This window comes from Rhipicephalus microplus, unplaced genomic scaffold (genome assembly GCF_043290135.1).
Source record: "Rhipicephalus microplus isolate Deutch F79 unplaced genomic scaffold, USDA_Rmic scaffold_94, whole genome shotgun sequence".
NCBI classification, from domain to species: Eukaryota; Metazoa; Arthropoda; class Arachnida; order Ixodida; family Ixodidae; genus Rhipicephalus; species Rhipicephalus microplus.
Genome location: NW_027464666.1, coordinates 452,999 through 475,998, shown reverse-complemented (window position 1 = coordinate 475,998; position 23,000 = coordinate 452,999). Strand labels below are relative to the sequence as shown.

Here is a 23,000-nt window from a genome sequence, read left to right as displayed (position 1 = left end):
GGAACTTTTTAGTTGGCGGCGTGGCCGGGAGAAGCAGTAAAAACTTGAACTGTTTTCCTTCGCGGTTACACGGTTCACTCGAACACAACGGGAAAATGGCCGTCTTTTCATCGCGGGTTGAGCTGCTTTCTGTAGGTAAGAAGCTGTTATCTCGAATTACAGCTTGCGCGCCTGTCAGGCGGGGTGGCTGATTTTATTGGCTCTGTCAATGGAATGCCGCACATGCACGTTCCTCGAGCGCTCCTGGGAAGAGTATGCGCGTTATTTTAACACTTTTATCTTTGAGCATAAGGTGGCGAATGGGGTGTAAAATTACACAAAAGGTAGACGAGCACAGCGAGCTCAAGGTGGTGTGTTTCGTACGCTTGTGGTCGTGCAACTTTTGATATACTTGTGCGATGTCTGCTATAGCTCTGTCCGTGCGAGGCTTCGAGAGGCAGAGATAAATAGTATATAGTTGCGCGTATGCATTAAAACGAGACTGTCTGTCTTTCCTGTGCCCATTTTTCACGGTCTAAGTATGCCATATATATATATATATATATATATATATATATATATATATATATATATATATATATATATATATATATATATATATATATATATATATATATATATATATATATATATATATATATATATTAAGACGTTATCGAAAGGTACCTTGTACGAGCTGAACGGGCAGCTTGGTCAGCCCGTTCATTAACGATAATTGTACAGTGACTTCGTAGTCAATGAAACGTAGCGTGGCGTTCGTTCTCGGTCAAATTAAACTGTCACGCCTCAATCAATGAGCACTGCATGTGCGCAACAAGCGTTAGCGCATGCTTGCCCAAGAAGTTCTCGTGGCGTTCAAGCATAATTTCTTTGAGCTAATCTCATTGCACATTCATCGTGCCATCGAAAAAGAATCTGCTATACACAAAATATTTCAGAGGAATGGGTGTCCCATTGCTCACGATTCAGAGCAGCAACAAATTACTAAAATCTTTTCAAATCTGGCTTGAAGTGAATAAGGACTGTTGGTTGAACTGCTTTATATATAGCGTTCAAACGCAAGTACATTGCACTTTCGACGTATATATTGAAAGTGTCGCTCTTCCGCCTATTTTTTCATCAGTGTAGTGTTCAGAATGAAATGCCAATGAGTAGACTTCGTTGAGTTATACCTCACGATTGTAAGTCTACGGCTCTTAAAAGACAGCAGCTTGCTCATATATATATATATATATATATATATATATATATATATATATATATATATATATATATATATATATATATATATATATATATATATATATATATATATATATATATATATATATATATATATATATATATATATATATATATATATATATATATATGACATTGTTTCTTTGAATAGAGTTGTGTGTGGCAAAATTCTAAAAGAATCTCGTAAAGGAGCAGAAAAAGGTACATCCTTCTCTGACCGAGAATGACAGAGAGTAAGTCTCTCTCTTTTTTCTTTTTTTTTCGGTAAGCCGTAGCCACTATAGAGTGCGCGCGCTGCTGAAAACACACATGTATACGGTTCCTCATATACGTGACTTAGCAGTCGCGCTAGACGTGAATTCTTAGATGTCAGCAACAAGCTACGCGTATACGAAAGATATAAATGAAAAAAAAAGAAACGCATGCAGCTAACTGCTTCCTTTCACTTCGATCGCCTGATCCCGCCAGGAAACGACTTCGCAGACGATCGGCCCGGATTACGCCCGCCCGCCGCAGCGACACGGCAGCAGTCATTTCGGCACGTCCCCCGCAAGCGCGAACAGAATGCTAGCACAAAAGTCATGTCGCGGCAAACATCGCCGTCGCGTTAAGTCGACCGTAAAAGTATAGACCTCGCCAAATCCGACGGGACGACTTCCAGGTGCTACCGACGTGGAATGTGTGCGCGCGTATACACGAGCGAAGAGACGGAAATGTGGATTTGCCTGTACGTGCTGAAAGAAGGGCACATTGTTTACGTAGAGGTCGCGCATGTGTCGATGGTACTGTGCACGTTGCGTTGTTATCGGACGCCCAGCATGATTTTGTAGATGCGGGCAGAGGCGGGAAGGTGCACGTGAATGGATGACAACGAAGAGAGAGAGAGCCCCGCGGAATATACATGAACCAGCTGATAGGCGGCCACCACATGTGGCATCGTAACGCCGGATTAGAGCTTTCCAAAGGAATGAACGTGGATATAACACCGTCGACCACAATGCGGTCGTGTCTGCAGCGGACGGCTTTGTGCTGTAAGTGAGAACGCTGTAAAACATCACTTTTGCTATACTCGCCGCTGCAGGTATAGAGAAGCGTTTTAAAGTAGACTCATTCTTTATAGCACGGCTTTGTCCTCATCTTCCGTTGCGCGAGTTCCGGAACGTTTGTCGATCGTAGACCGTGTCTCGTATAATGTGACCTCAAGGAGGATTCGCGCATTCAAGCTATTTACCGGGAACGCATTCAGCCACACCCGTTCCTGCTGTCGTGCGCGCACGTGTACACAGTTGACGGTCTGGCGAACGTTCTTGGTCTGCACGGTGAATATTAGAGTCGTCGCGATAAGACATGTCTCAATGGTATTCAATGCAACGCGAGTGTGACACGCTATAAACAAGTGTGCGTTGGTGCACGTCCATCAGGGCCTCCGCATATTTTGGTTGACAGGAATGTGCTTTACACGTCAGCGCAAACACACATCTGCGCAAGCTAACATAATCGAACCTTCCATTTACCAAGTTGTCTGTCTGCATTTCCGATGGAGGTGGAAATGTTGTAGGCCCGTGTACACAGATTTGGGTGCACGTTAAAGAACCCCAGGTGGTCAAAATTTCCGGAGCCCTCCACTACGGCGTCTCTCATAATCAAATGGTGGTTTTGGGACGTTAAACCCCACAAATCAATCAATCAATCAATCAATCAATCAATCAATCAAGTTGTCTGTCTCAGGTAGCATTTTAGGGCAAACCCGGGAGGCCATAAGAGTATATCTATCTAGCCGCCTATCCACGCACCCTTGCGGCCGTTTTATGAACTTGATGTCTACGAAAAGTGGTATGACAAGCATTACATGAGTGTTCGACGAACATAAACGCCTTCAACTTTCACCACCGTGCCAGCATGATGAACTTTTGCGAATATTGTAAACATTTGAATTATTATACAGATTTATAAAGCTTTTTCGTCGCTCTACATTCTCCTACAGCACATTGACAATTTTTACCCCCCCCCCCTTCCCAGCTGTTTGTCATGCAGCGTCCACGAGTCCACCGCCGACTGCGTGCATGCGTATTAAGCTGTATTTATCACAATTTCCCTTCGCCGTTTCTTATCTTTTTTTTTCTTCTAACAACAACAACAAAGAAGATAACGCGACGGGTCAGGCAACCCACCTCGTAAGTCGTTGACTCCTGCAGGCTCGTTAGGCTGACCTTAACCATCAACCCCTAACGCGAAACCATACGGAGGTTTCTCCGCGAACACAGGAGAAAAAACAAAACAAAACAAGCAACGTCACGAGGCTGTGTATGGATGCGTACATTACGACCTCCAGGCAGTTCCGTACATACGGGACGACATGCAACAGAGTAGCCGTATAGCACGGTGCCCCCTGGCTGCGAGATTCTTCTATACGATCCACTCAGTTATCCCCTCCGCGCAAGCGCAGACAGTCAGTCAGCGGTCGCGTCCCCTTCGGCAATATGCCAACAGAGGGCGCTCCTCGAGCGGTATAACCGTGGCAGACTCGCGCCGTAATCCCATATCGCGCGCCGCGATGCGGATGTTTTACGAGCCGCAGCCGAGCGCAACGGCTTCACCTGGTGCACGCATGCGCGGACTCTCGGCGAAACCCTTTGAAGCCCTAACGTACGGCCCATTACCGCGGCACGCCAGTGTAATATACATACGTTGCAGCCTATAGCGGTGAATTCTACTTCGCTCCGTGCCGTAAAGAACGGCGTGTGACAACCGCGAGCGCTGCTCGAACAGGCACAGGGTGCGTTCGCGCTTCCTACGGCGCGAATTAACGAGCGAATGGCTGTCGCCGCGTATTTCACCATCGGGAACGGCCGCGTTCGGAGATTTTCGCAGCGCTGTTATGGAGAAGATGACTATCCTTTTGTTTCTTTCGAGCGTGTCAGGAAGCGTTAAATAGGCATGCGTTGTGGTATTGGCGCCTGTGTGCGAGATGCTCAAACGCGGAGATGGGCAGCTGCTGGGCAGGTGTGATGGGTAAGCATTCCCTTCGCCTGTTTCTCTTCCGACTTCGTCATACTCCGAACAAGATTGGTTAGTCCTGAAGTGGCATAAGGTAGAGCTCGTGCTTGCATCACTCCTTGGGCCAAGAGGAGCAGTCAGTGGAAAGTTTTTTTCCCCTCATCTGTGGCATTGCTTTCGGATCTTGTTTTTGCATGACCTCCGTTCAAAGACCCGGCATGTGGAAGTGATTGACACGTAGCGTAGGCTGCGTCACTTTTTACTCGTACCTTTTGGATGCTGTGTGAGAGAGATAGACGAGAGAGGGGAGCGGGGAAGGTGTGTTGCTCTTGAAGAACCTGCCGAACAGCCCAGCTTTTTCCAGACACACCTCAATCAAGGCGTATATAGGGCGAATTCAGCCATCGCCCCTCTCTTATCCTCGTTACGCGCTGCTGGCTTGTCCCTCAAACGGGACCGAGCAAAGGAAACGAAGAGGTGGCGTGGATAACCGGTACTGTGGGATCGTTTGGCCATGCGGCTCATGGCGGACTGACTTGGCGGCTTTGCACGCTCGATGAGCACGCTTCGTCAGCTTTGCCACAGGTCTCGACCGCGTTAAGCGTAACACCGGAGGCCGGTGTGGCGGTTCCGTCACTGATCATCGGCCGGCATTGCCTTTTCTTCTCGACCAATGCGAGAGGTGCGGGGGGTCCGCGAAATAGTGAAAACGTGTCGTGTAACAAAAAAGAAATAATAATGGTGCTCGCGCGGACAGATCGCAGAGGTGTGGCATCGTCGGCTCAGGGGTGGCCGGTCCTGTGTACAAGGCGCTCGAAGCTTCAAACAGAAGGCCTGGCTATGCGTTATAGCGTTTATTTTTGGTGACGGCGAACGAAGAGGGGCGGAGGGGAAGGGACCTCGGTCCTTTTATTCGGGCGTCTACTGAGCGTGGCTAGACGTCGGCTCCACCGTCGACGCCGTTGCCGCTGCACTCCCTTTGCGCTCATAATCAGGCGGAACAACCCTCCCTGTGTAGCTCTTATTTCTCTCCCGTTTCCCTCTCGCATTACCCACCCGCCTTTCCCCGCGATTCCCCACGATTTCTTCGGGACTGGCAGCAATATATCCCCTTTCCGTTTTCTCTTTCCTCTCTATCTGTCTCGTACGAAGCCAACGAACGCTGCCTTATTCACGCGATTCGCAGGAGGGGGGAAACCCGCGATTCGATATAGCCGATTGCGCCCCGGGCGCTCCCCCTTCTCTGAATTCAGTGGAGATGGTGTGTGCCGAATTTCGCAGATGTGCCCGCGCGCGGCCGGCCCTGCGTACGTCACCCTCTCCCATCGTCCCTCTGTCTACCCACCCATTCTCTCCCTCTTTCCCATGTACATCCTCGATTTGACTCCATGGCTTGACTTCACGCTGCGCTACGCGCAGACACCAAACTGACTCATTTTTTTGTTTCTTTTTTCTTCCACACTTTATGTCCTCTCTTTTTCCATCACGTTCATCGTTAACGTTTCCTTCTTCTCCCTGCCTCATTTTTGCTGCTTATAACGCGAAGCCACCGCGTGTACACGGCAGTGAACGCACCTCTGCATACGCGCCATCCCATGTTCACCAGGGGTTCGTACACAGCAGCATCTGTTCGGGCCGTGCCGCTGTGTCTGATATGAGACATTCAGGCACTTCCTGCTGCACAGACGACGCTCGCTTTTTCTGCGGCTTTCTCTTTTGTTGTTAGATCATGACTTGTGCGGGCCACGCGGCTTTATGCTCCGTTCGGTTACAGCTATACCGTCCCGAACAATCTTTTTTTTCTCTTTTTTTTTCTGGCGCACCATTTAGGCGCGTCCAATTTTCTATTTACGGCCCATCTCTCTGCGAAGCATCTTTCTATGCGCGCTCCACGCATAATACGTGCTCCCGTATCCAAATCCAAAGCCGAACAGAACCGTGGCAGAGACGATCCCCTTTTATCCGCGCTCCCATCGTATCCAGCGTATTGTCTCCTCGCGTTAAGCACCCGGTTTTCCCAGCGTTTTGTTGCCGAGCGACGTGCATGTTTCTCTCGGTATATGTGTGTTGCTTGATCGTCATTTTACTATTTTTCTCAGTTAAGCTTACTTGTACTCAACCTCTCTTCTCTCGAAGCTTTCGGTATATACCGTGCAGGTTTCGAAAATTATGCTCGCTTATCTGCATACAGAGACTGATTTCCTTTCCCCCTCGTTCACACCAATGCGAGCTCGGAATCTGCGCAGATGCGGCGAGACCCGCAAATCCGTTTGGAGACGCTTCAAGCGTCATTCGGACACGGCATGAGGCGCCGTGGCATGCCCAACTGGATTTCTTCGCTGCGCAGCCTCCGGTGTTTGCGACGCTATTCCAGAGTCGTTCGGTTGCGCGGATTCGAGACTCGTCGTAGAAGGACTCTTTCTTTCCGGTTGATTTGGGTGAATCGCGCGTCGACGTCGTCCCGTGGGGTAATCGCGCATCTGCGCTGGTTCCTTGTCATGGTCTTGGTTTCGCGATTACGCGTGGGGTTCCGACGTAGGAGACGAGCGAGAAGACGGCGAAACGGCTCGCCGATCCCGCCTCCCCATCCGCTTTTGTTGCAGGTCGTTATCCGCGTGATTGGATACGTTCAACGCTTCCTTGTACACGCCCGTTGATAAATAAAGGGAAGAGTACTCTCAGACGTCTCCCCGCGTGGCCTTGAAGCGTGGTTAATCTCTCGTTAATAGACGATAGATGTACGCATTTCAAGATGGTCACCTACTATACAGCCTATAAAGTAGAGATTTACTTGAAGCTACCTCCATATAATATGTGCCGTTTCCTCGTGCGATATGGATTATATACGCGTCCTGACTGGAGAGCTTTAAGTTTCAGCTGACTTAAACTGAAATATCATCAATACGCGTGTTCTGAGCAGTTGAAATTCAATTGGATCAAGTTTATTCGCAATGTGACCAGTCAACAAAACTGCAAGAAGCAACTTGAAGTGCAACAGTGAGGTTTAGCCTTGTTTCAGTTTATTTATTTTCATGACCGATGATCTTAAGAATGTGCATGCATTATAAACCGATCAAACGTCGTTCGTTTACTCTTCAGCAAAAAAAAAAGAAAACCATATATGCACGTCAAACTGTCATTTTGGTGTAACCATTTTTTTTTTTTGAAGCGCTTATTCCTTGTCTGTTGTGTGCAGTAGCTCATATGTATACTTTTTATTATCAGTCTTTCTTTTACCGGTGCATTTTTTTTGTAAATTGACACTATTTGCACTTTTGTATGTTTCAGTATTGCCTCGTAGTTTCTCTTTTTCTTGTTTGTAGCGTTCTCATGTTTTTCGAATACAATATCGTTTCTTTGTTTAGTTGTTAGCGTGCATATATTTTTTACTTGCATATTTTTGTTATCGCAATAGAATTGCGATACTTTGGTGTGTTGTGTCTATTACTGTAAATTTCTACAGCATGCATATCTGCCGTCTGCTGCTGACGTTTGAATTGGGCTGACGGGCCTGTCAAGCTGCTTGTATGCAGCTTTTGTCGTCAGCCTTTCAATGTATTCACGATAAAGAATATAGAGTGTTCAAGAAATTCAATAATGATGACAGTGAGGCAGTTATAACAGTCGTACGCTAAATTTGCATGAGCTGCATTATAATTTCGCATAACTACGATTTATAATTCTACAATACCCCACGAAAAGTTACATCACCTCAAAACAGTGTATACCGCGTGAACACTCACTTTATCTTCTTGGAAGCGAGTAGTTGCGTATATATCGGCATCCACTCGTTTGTAGCACAGCCACTAGGCAGTATACATGCGAATTTCTCAGAGTCTAGTCTTCTTCTATAGTCTATTAAAATTCGTTCATGGTACGGGGATTGAACCTGGGACCAACCCCTTCCCAAGATGCTTGTTCTAACGCTTCAGCTAACCAGAAAGCTTTTAATTGCCAGCGCGATGGCGAGATTACTTGTGATGCTATTTTGCAATATTCAGTATGCATGTGCTTCCGAGTTCCCGACCCACTTACCCTCGTGCTGTAGGCAACAGCCTTAAAGGGGCCCTGCAACACTTTTTGGGCATGTTCAGAAAACGCTGCCGATCGGTATACCAGAGGGTCCCGACAACACATGAGCCAAATATTATAGAGCAGCGCGCGGCCGGAAATTCACAATAAATTATCAAAGTCAGCTAAAAATGGCATACTCTTCTCTCGACAAATCACGGAGTAAGCCCAAGAATCACTCGTAATAAGCACATCTATTAGCCATTGGCTGATTTGAACATGGCACGCTTGGTCGTTACAGAGATCGCCGCAGGAGGCCGCCACTTGTCCACGCGTGTGATTGCACTGACAAGTCACGTATTCGAAGAAAAAAAAAGAAAAAGTGCTCAAGGTCACGAGGCGCGCATTAAGTTTTTTGTTTGCCCCCCCCCCATCCCTCCCTTCTTAGCTTACAGCGCTTTCGTCGGTATACGAGAGAAGAGAGAATGCGATTGCAGCGTGCGACAAATTTTTGTAACTGCGCTCGTACTGGACGGGTTCTAAAAATTTTTGCGGCGTTGAATTGGGGAGGCAATGCACTTTTTGATTGAAACAATTCCATGGTTACTCAAAAAAGTTTTTCAGGGCCCCTTTGAGGGAAGCGATCTAAGCATGCGCTCTTTCTAGTTGTTCGTCATGTCGTTATATCTCATGAGAAAGAGCTGTTGCAAGCACGTACATGGCACGGGCAGAGTGCACTAACCTCCGAGGATGCCGTCGATGCTGTGGTCCGCCTTCTTGGCGCATTCGCCGTCGCTGCCACCGCGTTGCAGCGAGTCGTCGGGGCTTCCAGTGTATCTGCTTCCCCGCAGCACACGACTGATGGAGCTCACGCTCGGCACAGACGTCTTGTCACACACGCCATCCTGCGGTAGTGACCGATTGATTTGATTGATATGTTGGGTTTAACGTCCCAAAACCACCATATGATTACGAGAGACGCCGTACACAGTAAAAATTTTTGCACCCAAAAGGGTGTAAAAAGGGTGCTTTTACGAGAAAGCACCCTTTGCAACACCCTTTAACACCCATAAATGGTCGATTGAAAAAAAAGCACCCTTTTGTTTGGGTGCTTGCCTCGATAGCACCCTAAAATAGGCTCTAAGGGTGCTTTTGTGCCTGAGAAGGGTGTAGGTGCCGATTCATCGGATGGAATATGCAGCATAAGAAGAACACATAATTATAATATTTGGGATTTTACGTCTCAAAAACCTCGATATGATTATGAGGGTCGTCGTAGTGGAAAGCTGCAGATTTTCACCATTTGGTGTTCTTTAATGAGCGCTCATATCGCACAGTGCAAAGGCTTCCACATTTTCGCCTCCGCCTTAATTCGACTGCCACGGCCGGCATCGAACCCGCGACCTTCGGATTGGCGGCTGAGCAGCGTAGCTACTGCACGAATATGTGGACCTTGCGTTAAATGACGGCCTAATTGACTTAAAATGTGTGAAGGTGCTCTCCGAATACAGCAGAATGTCAGCAGAAGCAAAGCGCGTTTCATCTATAATGGCAATTAACTGCAATCCATGTTACGAAAGCTTTCCTTAGCGTTGGTTATAAGCTACATGTTTGCTGTGGATTATATACAGGAACATAATGTTCGCCCGAGTATGGGTGTGTGTGCGTGAGCCTGCGCATGTGTTCGCGTGTAAGCGCGATTGTGTGTACACCCGTGCATGTGTGCGTGCGCGTGTATGTGCGAGTCCGTGCTTGTGTTAGCGTGCCTGTGCACATGTGTACGCCCATGCATGCGTGCGTTTACGGTCGCGTGTGTGTGTTGCCGTATGTGTGTATACGTGTACGTGTGTGCGCCTGTGAATAAGTATGCGTGTGTATCAGCCCGTGCGCCCTCAAATTTCGTGTGTGTGTGCGGGGGGGGGGCACTGCTTCATAGTGTTTAAGGTCCCACACCTGTTCAGACTGGGAGTCTATATGGGAGGTGGCTTAAGAAATGGCGGTGGTCAACGCACTGTACACGGACTTTCACTACATGGAAAACAGCTGCACACTTTCGTACCAAATTATTGCTTACGAACTTGCTGTGGTAGCTGATTAGGTCCGCTGAGGCGCTTCTACGCTCGAAAACGTGGGTTATGACCAATTCACACGGAAAGCCGTCACTGCACTTATGCACAACCATCGTTTATATTAACAACGTTTAACAAGAACGTGCCCTGCCTTTGCTACAGGTGCTTAGCTAGCTCATTGGGCAACCATATGGAATTATGTGCTGATCATGTGGTCAACAAAAAGTTTGTTATAACAACCTCGGCACGTTTCGTGGTCCGTGACAAGCCTTGTAATAAACATCCGCGACTGTGGATTAATTTGTTCCAGCTTCGACTACGCATTCAGTGTTTGCGGCACCATACGCGGAATAGCCAGACACAGACAATGCGAAAAGAAATTCCTCTGGAAAAAGGTGTGGCGATGCTCTCCCGCTAATGCCACCGAGGACGAAATAATTATTGTTTCTGGCCATTCCATTGTGCACTTCGTTTTCCGCAAGATTTGCTTCACTATTTTTCGCCCACTGCAATCGCATTCCGTCAAAATACTCAAAGAACCCGAGGCTGGTAAAGAATCTGCGTCGCTGTGCGACTGGCTGGGAGGAGAGTTGCCGTTTACAAGGAGTCATTCCGCGCCGAACGACCGTCCGCCGTATGCGCCATAGCGTTTGCCTTTCGGCGCCGCCTTGGCGGGTTTTCGCTCCTCCCCCCCCCCCCCACCGCTCACGCTCACCCCGGCCAGCGTTGCTCCCACAACGGCGGCGTAGATAAGCGAAGGGTTGCGTCACCGAACACCTGCGTGGACAACTGCGGAGGAGGAAGGAGGAGGCACTGGCGCCGCCACGCCGCCGCCAGTGCCTCCTCCTTCTCTCTCTCAACGTTGCTCCCTCTGTCTCATCGTCTTTCAAATGCGTTGCGTTGGTCTGGGGTCTTGGTCGCTGTGTGTATTCTAGCGAACAGGTGCATATTCAATGGTGGTCACGCATGACACCGTGTTCGAAGTGACGCTCGGATTAAGGAATATTCATGCAGTGGCGGACACGGACAACGTGGGCCTATTAACGGTGAGTGTACTGTTTTCGTAGGTAGTAATCATACAGCGCTAGCTGGGCGCCTGCAGCAGCTCTGCCGAAGTAGGCTGCCAGCCATTTACAACAGCATGCGTTCGCGGGCCTGTTGCAGATGCCCGATTAAACGTGTGACTTAACGAGTTCACACTGCTATGCGCGATGTTGTGTAAGTGCCTGCATCACTCATACAGTGAGTGATGTGATCACTTAACAAGGGCGGGATTAGTTGCTGATCGCACATTGTCTCTACACTGAACAAAGTGATTGATATTGTTTTAAGATGTGCTTTGGGCTACATCGTAATAACAATTCTATTATTACTCAAATGTGCAACGTGCTTCTGTAGGTGTAAGCGTAAAAAAAGAAAAAGCAAAAATTATGTACAGAGGCGCACTGTACGAAATGGCTTTTTTTTTTGCTTAAAGACGGTAGAGTTGGAGGTGCTGATATGCCGCGATGCTCCCAGCACGTGCGCCTCGGTCTTTTAAGCTATTTAGGACAAGTGCCACCAGCAACAGGGAAAGATCTAGCAGACTTGCAAAAACGCGTTGTTGTGGCCATCGCCGTGTGTTGTTTTCCCTCGTTTCTGTTTGCTGTTTTCGTGCTTCGCTTTCATCTGCGATAATGTTCGGCGTTATAACAGAATTGAGAGAGTATACGTGACTGTTGGAGCTATGTGCGGTTGCTCTAGCATAAGCCATGGCTGCTGCAACGTAGTCGGCGTCCGCGCGCGTTGCCGCGTTCGAGCGCTCTTACTTGCGTGATTGTGTTTAACTGAGTATTTAGGCACGGGTTACGTTTGTAAATCCCGTAGTCAATAATCGCTAACAGCGTGCCCCTGATTGCCATCAGAGGATGGGCTTGGTTGTCGAAATATGCCAGACGCTTTTTCTGAAAGCAAGCTTTGAATTTTTTTTTTAAAGAAGTGCTTTAATACGTGCAAGGCAGTGCCTATTGCAGGCCCGCAACTCTTTAAAAACTGGACGAGCTATCACATATTTTATCAAATTACAATGAATTAAGAAGATTGAATTATAGATGACGAATTTCTGTGCTAGATTAGGTGCACAAAACACATGTTCGCAGCCCTACGTCTAGAAAGCAGGCAAATAGGAAGCACAGCGTCAAATTTGGATTAGATTCCATTGACGGAGCGTCTTGTGAGGGTAGAAAGAACGAGAAAATTGTTCATTTTTGAAGCCCTTATAGACGCAGTCAGAATTGCACTGATTGGTGACTTGTAATAATTCCTCAGATTGTCAGAGGCGTGATTTAAGTCAGTAAATCTCTTACTTTTTTTTTTGCAGACCTCTTCGCTAGTGCCACGCCCAAGATCATTTGTTCTCATGTAAAAGAGAAAGCAGAGATGTCTTCACTGTTTGTACATGAAGAGGTGAGTTTCTTGTGCATTTTGATTAATGTTACATGTTCTGAGCGTTGTACTTTAGGAATTGTTTTTCACACTGGCTCACTACCCTATAAGGAATTTGATTCTTAGGCGAGTTCAGGCTTTCGTAAGTGCCATTTTCGAGCTGTAGTCTTACACTTCACCTCATTTCGGGAATTAGCTGTATGCTGGAAAACTCTTATCTTTATCATACGAAATTATTAGAATGTATGGGTTGTATGCTTCGAGTTCAGTGTAATGTCAATTACACGCCATTTCGAAGGATATACACTACACATTCTTTATATATGGTGCTGCCAGAAGAGCACGAACATCCTTTTAAGAGAAGTCATATTTGCTCTTATTACAGGATGAGAGGGTGCCGCTGACGTCCTGCGTAGTCTACCCCCCGGCCCCAGTCTAGAGCAAGCCTACTTCCTGAACCTCCACATGGATAACCGAAACATCTTTCGTGTCAGTATTGACGAACAAGGAGTGACAGCACTGATGAGTTGATTTTTTTTTATTTTCAACATTGTCTACGACCGCAAGGCCTTTAACAACCACCGTGATTGAGCGGATTTTTCTCGGCGTGAGTTTGGAGTTTATCAAAGAAGTTGTTCAGGCAGTACGACGCTGAAAATTTTAGTGTCACAATGCCTGAACAACTTTTTCTAGTGTGGTCATGGTAGATGAACAAACATTGTTATTTGTGTAAGTTATTTTGCTTAAATATAACTGGACCATTCCATGCCAAACGTCCCAGCCACTTTGGCGACCATCTGAATTGTATTTGAAAAAAAAAGTGCTGACTTACTGCGTTGAAAACAGTGAACTGCTAGAATATTTCAGCGAGAAAAAAGTTTTGTTCATGTGGCTGGCTTATAACTTCCTGGCATAATGCCGTCTGTGTGCTGTTTGTGGAAATTTTTGTTTTAAAACTACCGCTTATTTTTTCTAAAGCAAATTCGGTCTACCTGTTAAGTAAATGTGCTTCTGTAAGGTATTTGAAGCTCAATAGTAATAGTGCAATTTTTTAGCCACATTCGCTTCCAAGAATAAAGCCAAAATGTGTTATGTTTGCATTTTTTATTGCAATATTGCACTTTGTATGAATATCTGAGCAGTGAATATTTACTCCACAGAAGGTATATTTTGAGGAAAAAAATATCTTTAGACCTCTCAAGCTGCTGAAATATACGAGAAAATATCACGAATTTCACAAAATTGTGATTTTTGTCCGTATTGAGATGCAATTTGCTCCATGTTGTGACACAATGAAAACTCATTATTATACCTAAATTGTAAGAAAATGAAATTCTTTCTGTAATAAAAATCTTATCGCAAAAAGGACAGGAAAGAGCGCTGTCAACTGAATTTTATTGAAGGTGATACGAGCGTTTTTATACTGAGCACAAGACCAGGGCTCATCTGCAACAACACATGTGTGACCATGACAAAATAAGTTTAACCGAGAAAAGAATACTCTTTTTCGGAAAAGATAAGTGAAGGTGTACTGATGCATTGACCCTTGGCCTTCCTGATAAAGAGTTCTAAAATCTCTCATTTTTCTGCTTGCTTTTTTTTCAAAAACCGTGTTTTATGAAACCTAGGACTACACTTACATTCTTTACGGTGTCCGGCCATGAGACTACTATAGCTCTTCTTAACATTTAAAGCATGCCGTCTTGCTTGATCATTGAAGCATTGCCCAGTTTGTCCTGTTTACTTTTCCACATGTTAGCGGTATCTTATACACATTAGATTGGCATTCAGTAAACCTATTCTAGTGACGAATAGTGCAAGATTGACTATTCCTGTTGCTGTAAGTACATGCACTTTTGAAAGCTTGCAAGGGGTGGAAAACAACAATGTCATATCTGCTGGCTCTTTTCCTAAAATTGTGAGACACCTTATGTACGTAGTACCGTGTGACATGCAAAGGTGATTGGTCATTCTCTTTTTCTTTTGGTCCTGCTTCCTTTAACTTTACTTTCTGCAGGAGGGTTTCACAAACAAGTGTGATGATGCTGTTGGGGTATTGGCTGGTGCTATCAGCCCAGGAGTGCTAAGAATGTTCTGCCTTTTGATAGTGGGCATTCAAAATTAGTAGAAAGAGGAATTGATACCTCATGTACTCAGGCCACCCTTCAGAAGTCATGTTAGCACAAGGGTGAGGTCAGGTTTAAAAACCAGATTAAAAGACTAAAAGATGCTGGGTATCCCAACAGAATCATCACACCCGTTTGCAAAACCCTCCTGCAGAAAGTAAAGTTAGACAGCACCAACAAAAAACAATGACCAAAACCTTTGCATGTTATACCACATCATGTGTCTCACAATTAAAAAAATAGCCAGCACATATGATATTAGCGTGTTGTTTTCCACCCCTTGCAAGCTTTCAAAAGTGTATGTACTAAACAGCAACAGGAATAGTCAATCTTGCCCCATTCGTCACGAGAATAGGTTTACTTAATGCCAATTTAATGTTTGTAGAAGTATTTTTTATCAGGTAAACCAATGATCAGTGCATCACTACACGTTCACTTATCCTTTCCGAGAGGGAGTATTCTTTTCACGGTTAAAGATTATTTTGTAGGGCTCACACGTGTCGTCGCGCATGAACACGGTTCTTGTACTCCGTATAAAAGCGCTCGTAGCACATTCATTAAATTCAGTTGACAGTCGGTGCTCTTTCCTGTCCTCTCTGTCTCTTCCGAAAGTTGTCGCGCTGTGACTAGCACACAACCACGATGAACCAACTCTCCCAAATTAAGCTCTTGTTACGTAACACGTAGACCGAGTTTCGTATGAAAAGAAGGAGCGGTGCTTTTAAAATAAAATTTTTCACATACAACACCTAGACGGCATTCCAGAAAGTTCAGAAGGCAGCCACGTGACCAAATATTTTTCCTCTCCTAAATATTCCAGAAATTCACTATTTTCAATGCAGCACGAGTTTTTCGAATACATTTGAGATGGTTGCCAAAATGGCTGGGACATTTGGCATAAAGTGACCCAGCTGTGTCATTAGCCTTAATTATGCATTACCTCTTTTGTTTTTTGTGTGTTTTGACTCAGTTTTGTGTTCGTTTTTAGCTCATTGTGTTTCTGATCATTGTATTGGTTTCTTAAGTATTCGCTAAAGTTATATGTGCAAAAACCCGTATATGTTTGCATGTACATCATTTCTCATAACCAATTGTTATACATCCAGGAATACAAAGCTTAATCCACTGTGATTATATACATTTGAAAACACTATCCATATATATTTTTGTGTGCATCACTTCTTGGGAACGATTGTGTACATGAAGGCATATATAGTGAAATCATGGTGATTGTATATATTTGAAAGAATCATAAGTATATATATGCTTGTATTTCATTCCTATTAACCGATTGTGTACATGAAGGAGTATTAAACTGGAAACCACTGGGATTGTAGATACTTGAAAGAATTATAGGGATATATTAGCGTATATTTCATTTGTAGTCTCTATGTACTTGAAGCAGTATACTAAACTGAAACCAGTGTGCAGTATACTAAACTGAAACCAGTGTAATTGTATGTTGCAAAGAATTGTCAATGAAGTGAAACTGAATAAATATAATAAACATTTGAGGTGTTGCATGTGTAGTGTACGTATACGTGAACGTATATCTGGTGAAAAAGTTGTGTGGCAGAAGAAAAGTTTGTTTTATTTGCCTAATAAATAAACGCAATATGCAAGGGCAGCAAGGCTTCATTTTCTGTAACGCGCATTATGCATATACTGTGAAGTATATATAGATCCAGCACAAGTTCATACACAATGGCACGCGTTTATATTTTTGCCCAGACGCAATGAATGGAGCTCGACAGGTGGCGCACCATTGATAATGAAGACCACTTTCTTCAAGTAGTGTGTAATCAGTGCATGCTGATATCTATTAGTGCAGTCTAAAAGAATACTGGCACCCCTGCAATGGGCACTCAACACCCTTGTGCACCCTTCTCGCACCCTCCTCAGAGGGTGCTAAAAAAGTGATGGGCATCGAAGGCACCCTTCCTTAAGGGTGTTTTTTTAACACCCTACAGTTTTTTTACATGTACACCCTATTCTAAGGGTGCATGAAAAAGCACCCTTTTTGGAAGGTGCTGAATTAACACCCTTAGGGTGTCGTCCACGGGACAAGCTCATTTACACCCTTCTGGGTGTAAAAATTTTTACTGTGTAGTACGTGGAGGACTCAGGAAATTTCGACCACCTGGAGTTCTTTAACGTGCACCCAAATCTGAACACACGGGCCTACAACATTTCTGCCTCCATCGGAAATGCAGCCGCCGCAGCTGGGATACGAACCCGCGACCTGCGGGTCAGCAGCCGAGTACCTTAGCCACTACCACCGAGGCGGGGCTGAGGCAGTGACCGAGCTAAGATGTTTCACGCGAGCTCATGCTCACGTAAAGGTAACGAGATTATCGCGGAACGGTAACACTATGCGACACACCTAATCGCGTAACGTAATCCTGAAGTTACGCCTGCGGCAGTGGGCGCTTAATTAATTGCAACACGGACTGTTATATTTTTCATCTCCTTGTTTGCCAGAACCGACGCTGCCGACTTTCGGAATGTACATCAAGCGATTTGCGTCGCTGCTCATGTTTTCATAAACAGATAAGGGAAAATTACTAGCGGAGATCACGAATGCAAATGTCGCATAATATAGGTAAAGCATTAAGTTCTTAAGGGAACTATGCGGAAAATTCAGTCCAGTGCATTTCATTTGCTGTTCACCGGAAAGTTTCGGAGAGTTTCGTGCAAGTGATCAGATTTTCCTCAGTTTCTATTTGTAATTGGTAGACGTTATCAATGGTACCTCTGATCAAAATAGGTGCAGTTGTAATCGGTGACATTCCATATGTAATTTATACAAGCAGCACAATGTGTTCTCCTATAATATATATATATATATGTGTGTGTGTGTGTGTGTGCATGTTAATTTTTGCTTCGAGTGAGATGGGCCAAACGGTGCTACATCTTTTCCTTTCTTTATTGTTTAGTTATTGATTGCCCACCCATGTTTCAGAAGACAACACATATGAATCCATGCATGTTCGCGATAATTTTATGGTTGTGCCAGGAATAGTACAGTCAACTTTGTTGAGGATGATTGTAATAAATCTCAGTAAAGCCTCGTGAGATAAGCATTAGGCTCGACAACGACGCGAAAGTATATACACGCGAGATAGAAACCTGGGGTGAATCGGGACGGAAAATTTTGAATCAACGCGTGAAACGATGAAAGCAAACACGCGCGGGACAGTGCTCTGCTTGTGTCTGTTACCTTACGGGAATGCTACCGTGTAGCTGTCAGTGTAAATATGAAAGTGTCGAATGCGGTATACTGTATACTATACGTATAGCAAGGTGCCGTAGTACTCACACGTACCTTGATGAGCCGGTCGCGTATCTCCCAGGAGAAGATGCTCGGGTTTTCCTTCTTGTACTGCTCGATCCTCTGCTCCACGTCCGGCGTCGCCACGCGGGGCTTGCTGCCGCCGATCACTCCGGGACGGATGCTGCCCGTTTCCTGCGTCACGTGGTTCGCATTTAGCCGACTAATGTTGCTCCATATGTGCACAGAACTATAAAAACCCAGATATAGCGAATTGTTGGTTATAGCGAGTTAAATGCGAACTTTGGTTGATCACACGCTTCATTTGAGGAATATTTATTCATTTCATGACGTAAAAAAGAAACGCGAAAGCCGCAGCAATGTTCGGTGCAACGAAAATATATATATATATTATGAAGTCTTCGTAGTCTTGGCTACCCAAGTATATGCCCACAATATACTTGGTTCGCCGGAGGATCTATGTCCGAAAGAAGGCATAAAAGCAAGACAAACATTGAAAGACAATTCGCAATCACATTTTAAAAATGCATTCTCAGCAAAATTCTTTTGAGAAATAAATACCAACGCAGGCCAGTTTTGTCCAATGAACTTATCTTTTTCTCGCGCAGTTTGCCTTTTTAATGTCCCGGTCTAGTGCGAAGTGACACAGAAGACACGTAAGGGTTTATCTCAAATATATCGCGTAAAAAAACAGTAAACCGATTTGCTAGAGCTGATATGTATCTTGACTGTTACGCCGAAAATCAGATATAACGAACTCAGTTAATGCTACTGTGCTACTTTCTGTCGAGGCTCGACAGTATATATCCCCTGCCGTATAACGCGTGCCGTAGCCCCGAGGAGGCATGCTGCACCTAATGGCGGACAGATATAATTTTGGCTACATGGCTTTTTCATTAAAAGAGTTGACTGTTGGGCCCCTCACTATGGTTTTTATGGCTTTCCTTATGGAGAATTTGGCCTCTGTGATCCGATAATGTGCATTAAAGCTTCATAAAATTAGAAACAGCATACCCTTTTCATATATATTTGTAAAGCTATATCTTTCCTGCTGTATTCAAACGCAGTTTGCTTGCGCTATAACGAGGGCAAATGTACAGACTCGGCATTTTTGACATATAGAAACACATAGATGAACTGGCTCGCTTCCACTTGAAACACGACAGGTGCCGTCATTAGTTGGGCGAATATGTAGCGCATGCATAGACACGTACTTGTGGATTATGACAAAGGTTTGCTATACTATTTAGTGTTACTAATCTTAGAGTCGCCGATTAGCTCACCTTTGTACTGCTATCAGCTATAACCTTGATTCATTGATATGTGGGGTTTAACGTCCCAAAACCACCATGATTATAAGAGACGCTGTAGTGGAGGTCTCCGGGAATTTCAACCACATGCATGGGGTCCCTTAACGTGCGCTTATATCTAAGCACAATGGGCCTACAGCATTTTCGCTTCCATCGAAAATGCAGCCGCCGCAACCGGGAGCTATAGCCTTCACGTGTAGCTCATATGTGGCACAACCGCCTAATTAATGCACTGGCCCGGGTAGGAATGACAAAGGAGGAAATATTCTTCGTCGACATAAAAGATTATCACAAGAATAAGCGTTTGGGCTGGTTGCCTAATGACTATATACACGAGTGTATGCCTGATTACCCGTGCACAGCACCTTCTATTCTATCCCCTTTACGGTGTTCATTCAGCAGCCAATCGTTACGGTTTAAATTAAGCTTTTACTTTACGTGGTATAACACAAGAATCTAGTATAATGACATTCACGGTATAACACTTCAGAATTATGGTAAAAAAAAAGTGGTCTGTACACTCACCTGGTAGCGGTTGAGAATCTTGGAGACGCAGCCGTGCGATACCCTTAGTTGCCGTGATATCACGCAGGGCCTAACGCCGGCAGCGGCCATCTCGACGATCTTGAGCCGAATGTGGTTGGGCAGCGGCCGGCCGTTGATGAACACGCCGCCTAGCTGGTTCACGCGTCCTTGACCTGTTCCGATAAGAGTGTGCAAAAGAATAAGCGTTAATGGTCTTCATATCTGTCTAACTAAGGTTTGGTCTCTTGTTCTAGGTATTTGTTTATGGTACTTTCGGCATGGATGTAATCGTTTTATATAGCTTCGGTAATTAAAAGTACTTTCAGCAAAAACCCCTCCACATGTTGAACCGGTACGTGTAATCGTGAGTCATTGATGAGCGTATAGAGCTTTTCAAACGAGTGCCACAGGCAGACCAGAAAATGTGTGAAGGTGAAATATTTGCGTGAATCGGGGAAGATTGTGGACACATTGATGAGGTTGCCAAACTGTCAAGACCGTAAAACAAATAACCAGTATACCGCTATGCACAAAGTACGGGTATGCGCTGCAGAGGCGCTATTAAGAAAATGAAGTTTAATGTGCTTCCTTTTATTGCGTCTGCTATCGTATACCAGTTGGGGTATGATATAAAACGGTTGCCTAAAGACGGTGAATTCATTGCCTGGAGCGTAGCATAAAGTATTACACTACTGCTGACACAAACATCACTGTGGTGTCCTCATAAGTGCACGTTTAAAACCAGATTCCGTTTAAACCATGGCGGGCTTCAAATAAGCTTAGGCTTGAATAACCTTTCTGAACTACGAAGCTACAACCTACTTTTATAGCCTCCTTTCTAATGCTCTCTCTCTCTACGAAGATTCCATGAAAGGGAGCTTCACAGGACACATATGGAATGAGCGCTACTTTTTGCATGTGGAAGTTGTTGGTCTACACTCAGCTGATGCCACTGATGATGCCTGGCATGCACTGACTGCGCGTTGTACTTGCCTCTCATAACATCTTCTATTCGTTTCATAGTGCTTCGCTTTCACAGTGGCGCATAGCTGATATAACTTGTTTTCGTTACCACCGACCGCGCCGATAATTGCAGTGCAGCATCGACAGAAGGCGATCGCGGCGCATTTACCCTCCCCGCTGGTCCCTTCATTGCCGGGCGTTTGCGCACGACACGCACTGTCACGCATTTAGTCCCTGTTGGACTAACTGTTCGTTCGTTGGTTTAACGACTGCAGTTAGTCCAACTTTGTAGAATTTCGGCTTAGAGTGTAGGAATTCGCGCCTATCAGCTATTAGCTAGATCTCATCTCATTAGCTCAGCTTGGTCGTTTGGTCAATGACGCTTTATTTTGAGACGTTATGAGGCACACGTGAAGTGCTACGGCTTGTATATACCGCGTCACAGCTGCGCAGCGAGCGCCCTCACGAGGCAGATGCGAACACTATACGGGAGAGCAGTGCGCGGTCGCTGAACCGGTCTCTGGGTCGCGTGCGTGCGGGTGCCTCACGCGCTGACATACCGGCGGTATTTATCAAACGGCTACGTTCGCTTTCTTGAGATCATCAATCTGAGGTGATGCTCCCACGTGGTGGTTGCACGGGTATTCGCTGCCGCGCTCGCTTCCATACGGTATTATATGGATTCGCACATTCGCAGACTAAGACCGTCACAATAGCCGGAGGAGGGACAAAGAACAGCGCATGCATGGCTGTTTGCTGCCATGCTTGCTTCCATGTATATAGTATATATATATGAATTCATACAAGCGCAGGGTATAATTAGGACAATAAATGAATTACAGGCAGAAAGAAAACAGTCACAATAAGCGGAAGACAGACAAGAACAGCGACAATAACCGGATAATAGACAAAAGCAGAGACGGTTCCGACTGGCACGTTTGCCCCCTTTCGGTGGTTTCGAAATTCTCTCTCGGGTTGCCCGGTGGGATGCCGTCGATATTTCTCCGGCACCTCTACGTCGATGTTTCGCCGCAGCGCACTCTGCATGGTAAGGTGTTACGAGACGCGTTTCGCGTTCGGTTTATTTGTCTGCTTTCAAGCTGCCGTTGAGCTCCTCGAGGTGGCGCATTTATCACGACGCAACTCCTACGGCGTCGTTGTTGTTTTTTGTTTATTTATGACGACTACGACAGTGCTGTGGGTGCTTTTAAATTGCCATTTTCGAGCCTCGTCATCACTGTGTGATGCGCTTCTTCCGACTGCGTTGCTGACTTCCTGGTTCGCCTGTTCAGTCGCTCAAAGACACTTGCGTCGATTATCAGGATCAGCGTAAGAGTCATGGGACCTATGCGTGCAGTCTATCTTCTTCACCGTACATCCCGGCTTTCGTATACGTACTTGTTTGAGGTATACGGCTTCCGAACGAGCTAGATGTCGTATGATCTCGCACACCGTGGTATATAGCTCAACCTCGGAGACCGTATTTGTAGAGGAAGGGAATCGGAATGCACCACAGACGCTTTCTAGCACGGTTAAGTAATTCTACAGAATTCTTGATTACGTAAGCACGGGGGAGCTCGGCTGGGTGTATAGTTCCGAAGCGAAATAAACCGAGGCATAATTTTGTATAACTGAGGAGGAGAGGAACCCTGGTCTGACACACGGTGGTCTAGGGGATCATCTTGAGATATAAAGAAAATGAATTAAAGTTTTGATGCTCTAATTTGAATACGAGTGACATGTCTGCTTTCGGGTTGTGACGGGCACTGCGCTATTACATGCAGGGAAGCTTTTGCAGCAATGCCAATTACAAGGTCGACCCAGCGTCGTAGACAGAGTGTTATTATCATCATGAACTCGCACGTGCTGTCTCCATCGTCGTCGTCTTCTGCTTCCTCTTCACCTCCGATCCCAAAGGGCGCAAACACGTTTCTCTGCAGTGAGGATTTGACAGATTTCTGTGGCACGTATACGTTATATCCCACGGACGCTTTTAGTTGATAAGGGATGTTTTTTTTTTTTACAGCACGCTTGTTACGCT

The 23,000-nt window shown here is 45.4% G+C and overlaps 1 protein-coding gene and 1 long non-coding RNA gene across 2 annotated transcripts in view; one reads left to right on the top strand and one right to left on the bottom strand.

Annotated features, from left to right (window-relative positions):
- LOC119162077 (paired box protein Pax-7) overlaps nt 1-23,000 on the bottom strand; it is a 52,285-nt gene that overhangs the window by 17,627 nt on the left and 11,658 nt on the right. The window contains exons 2-4 of the mRNA XM_075885233.1: nt 19,997-20,169; nt 18,195-18,335; nt 8,993-9,155 (exon numbers count right to left, since the gene is read on the bottom strand). Coding sequence (XP_075741348.1) covers nt 8,993-9,155; nt 18,195-18,335; nt 19,997-20,169 — 477 coding nt within the window. The remainder of the gene's footprint in view (nt 1-8,992; nt 9,156-18,194; nt 18,336-19,996; nt 20,170-23,000) is intronic.
- On the top strand, nt 11,232-14,228 carry LOC142790291 (uncharacterized). The gene is made up of 3 exons (XR_012889414.1): nt 11,232-11,365; nt 12,679-12,764; nt 13,129-14,228. It is a non-coding gene; the product is annotated as an uncharacterized LOC142790291 (long non-coding RNA).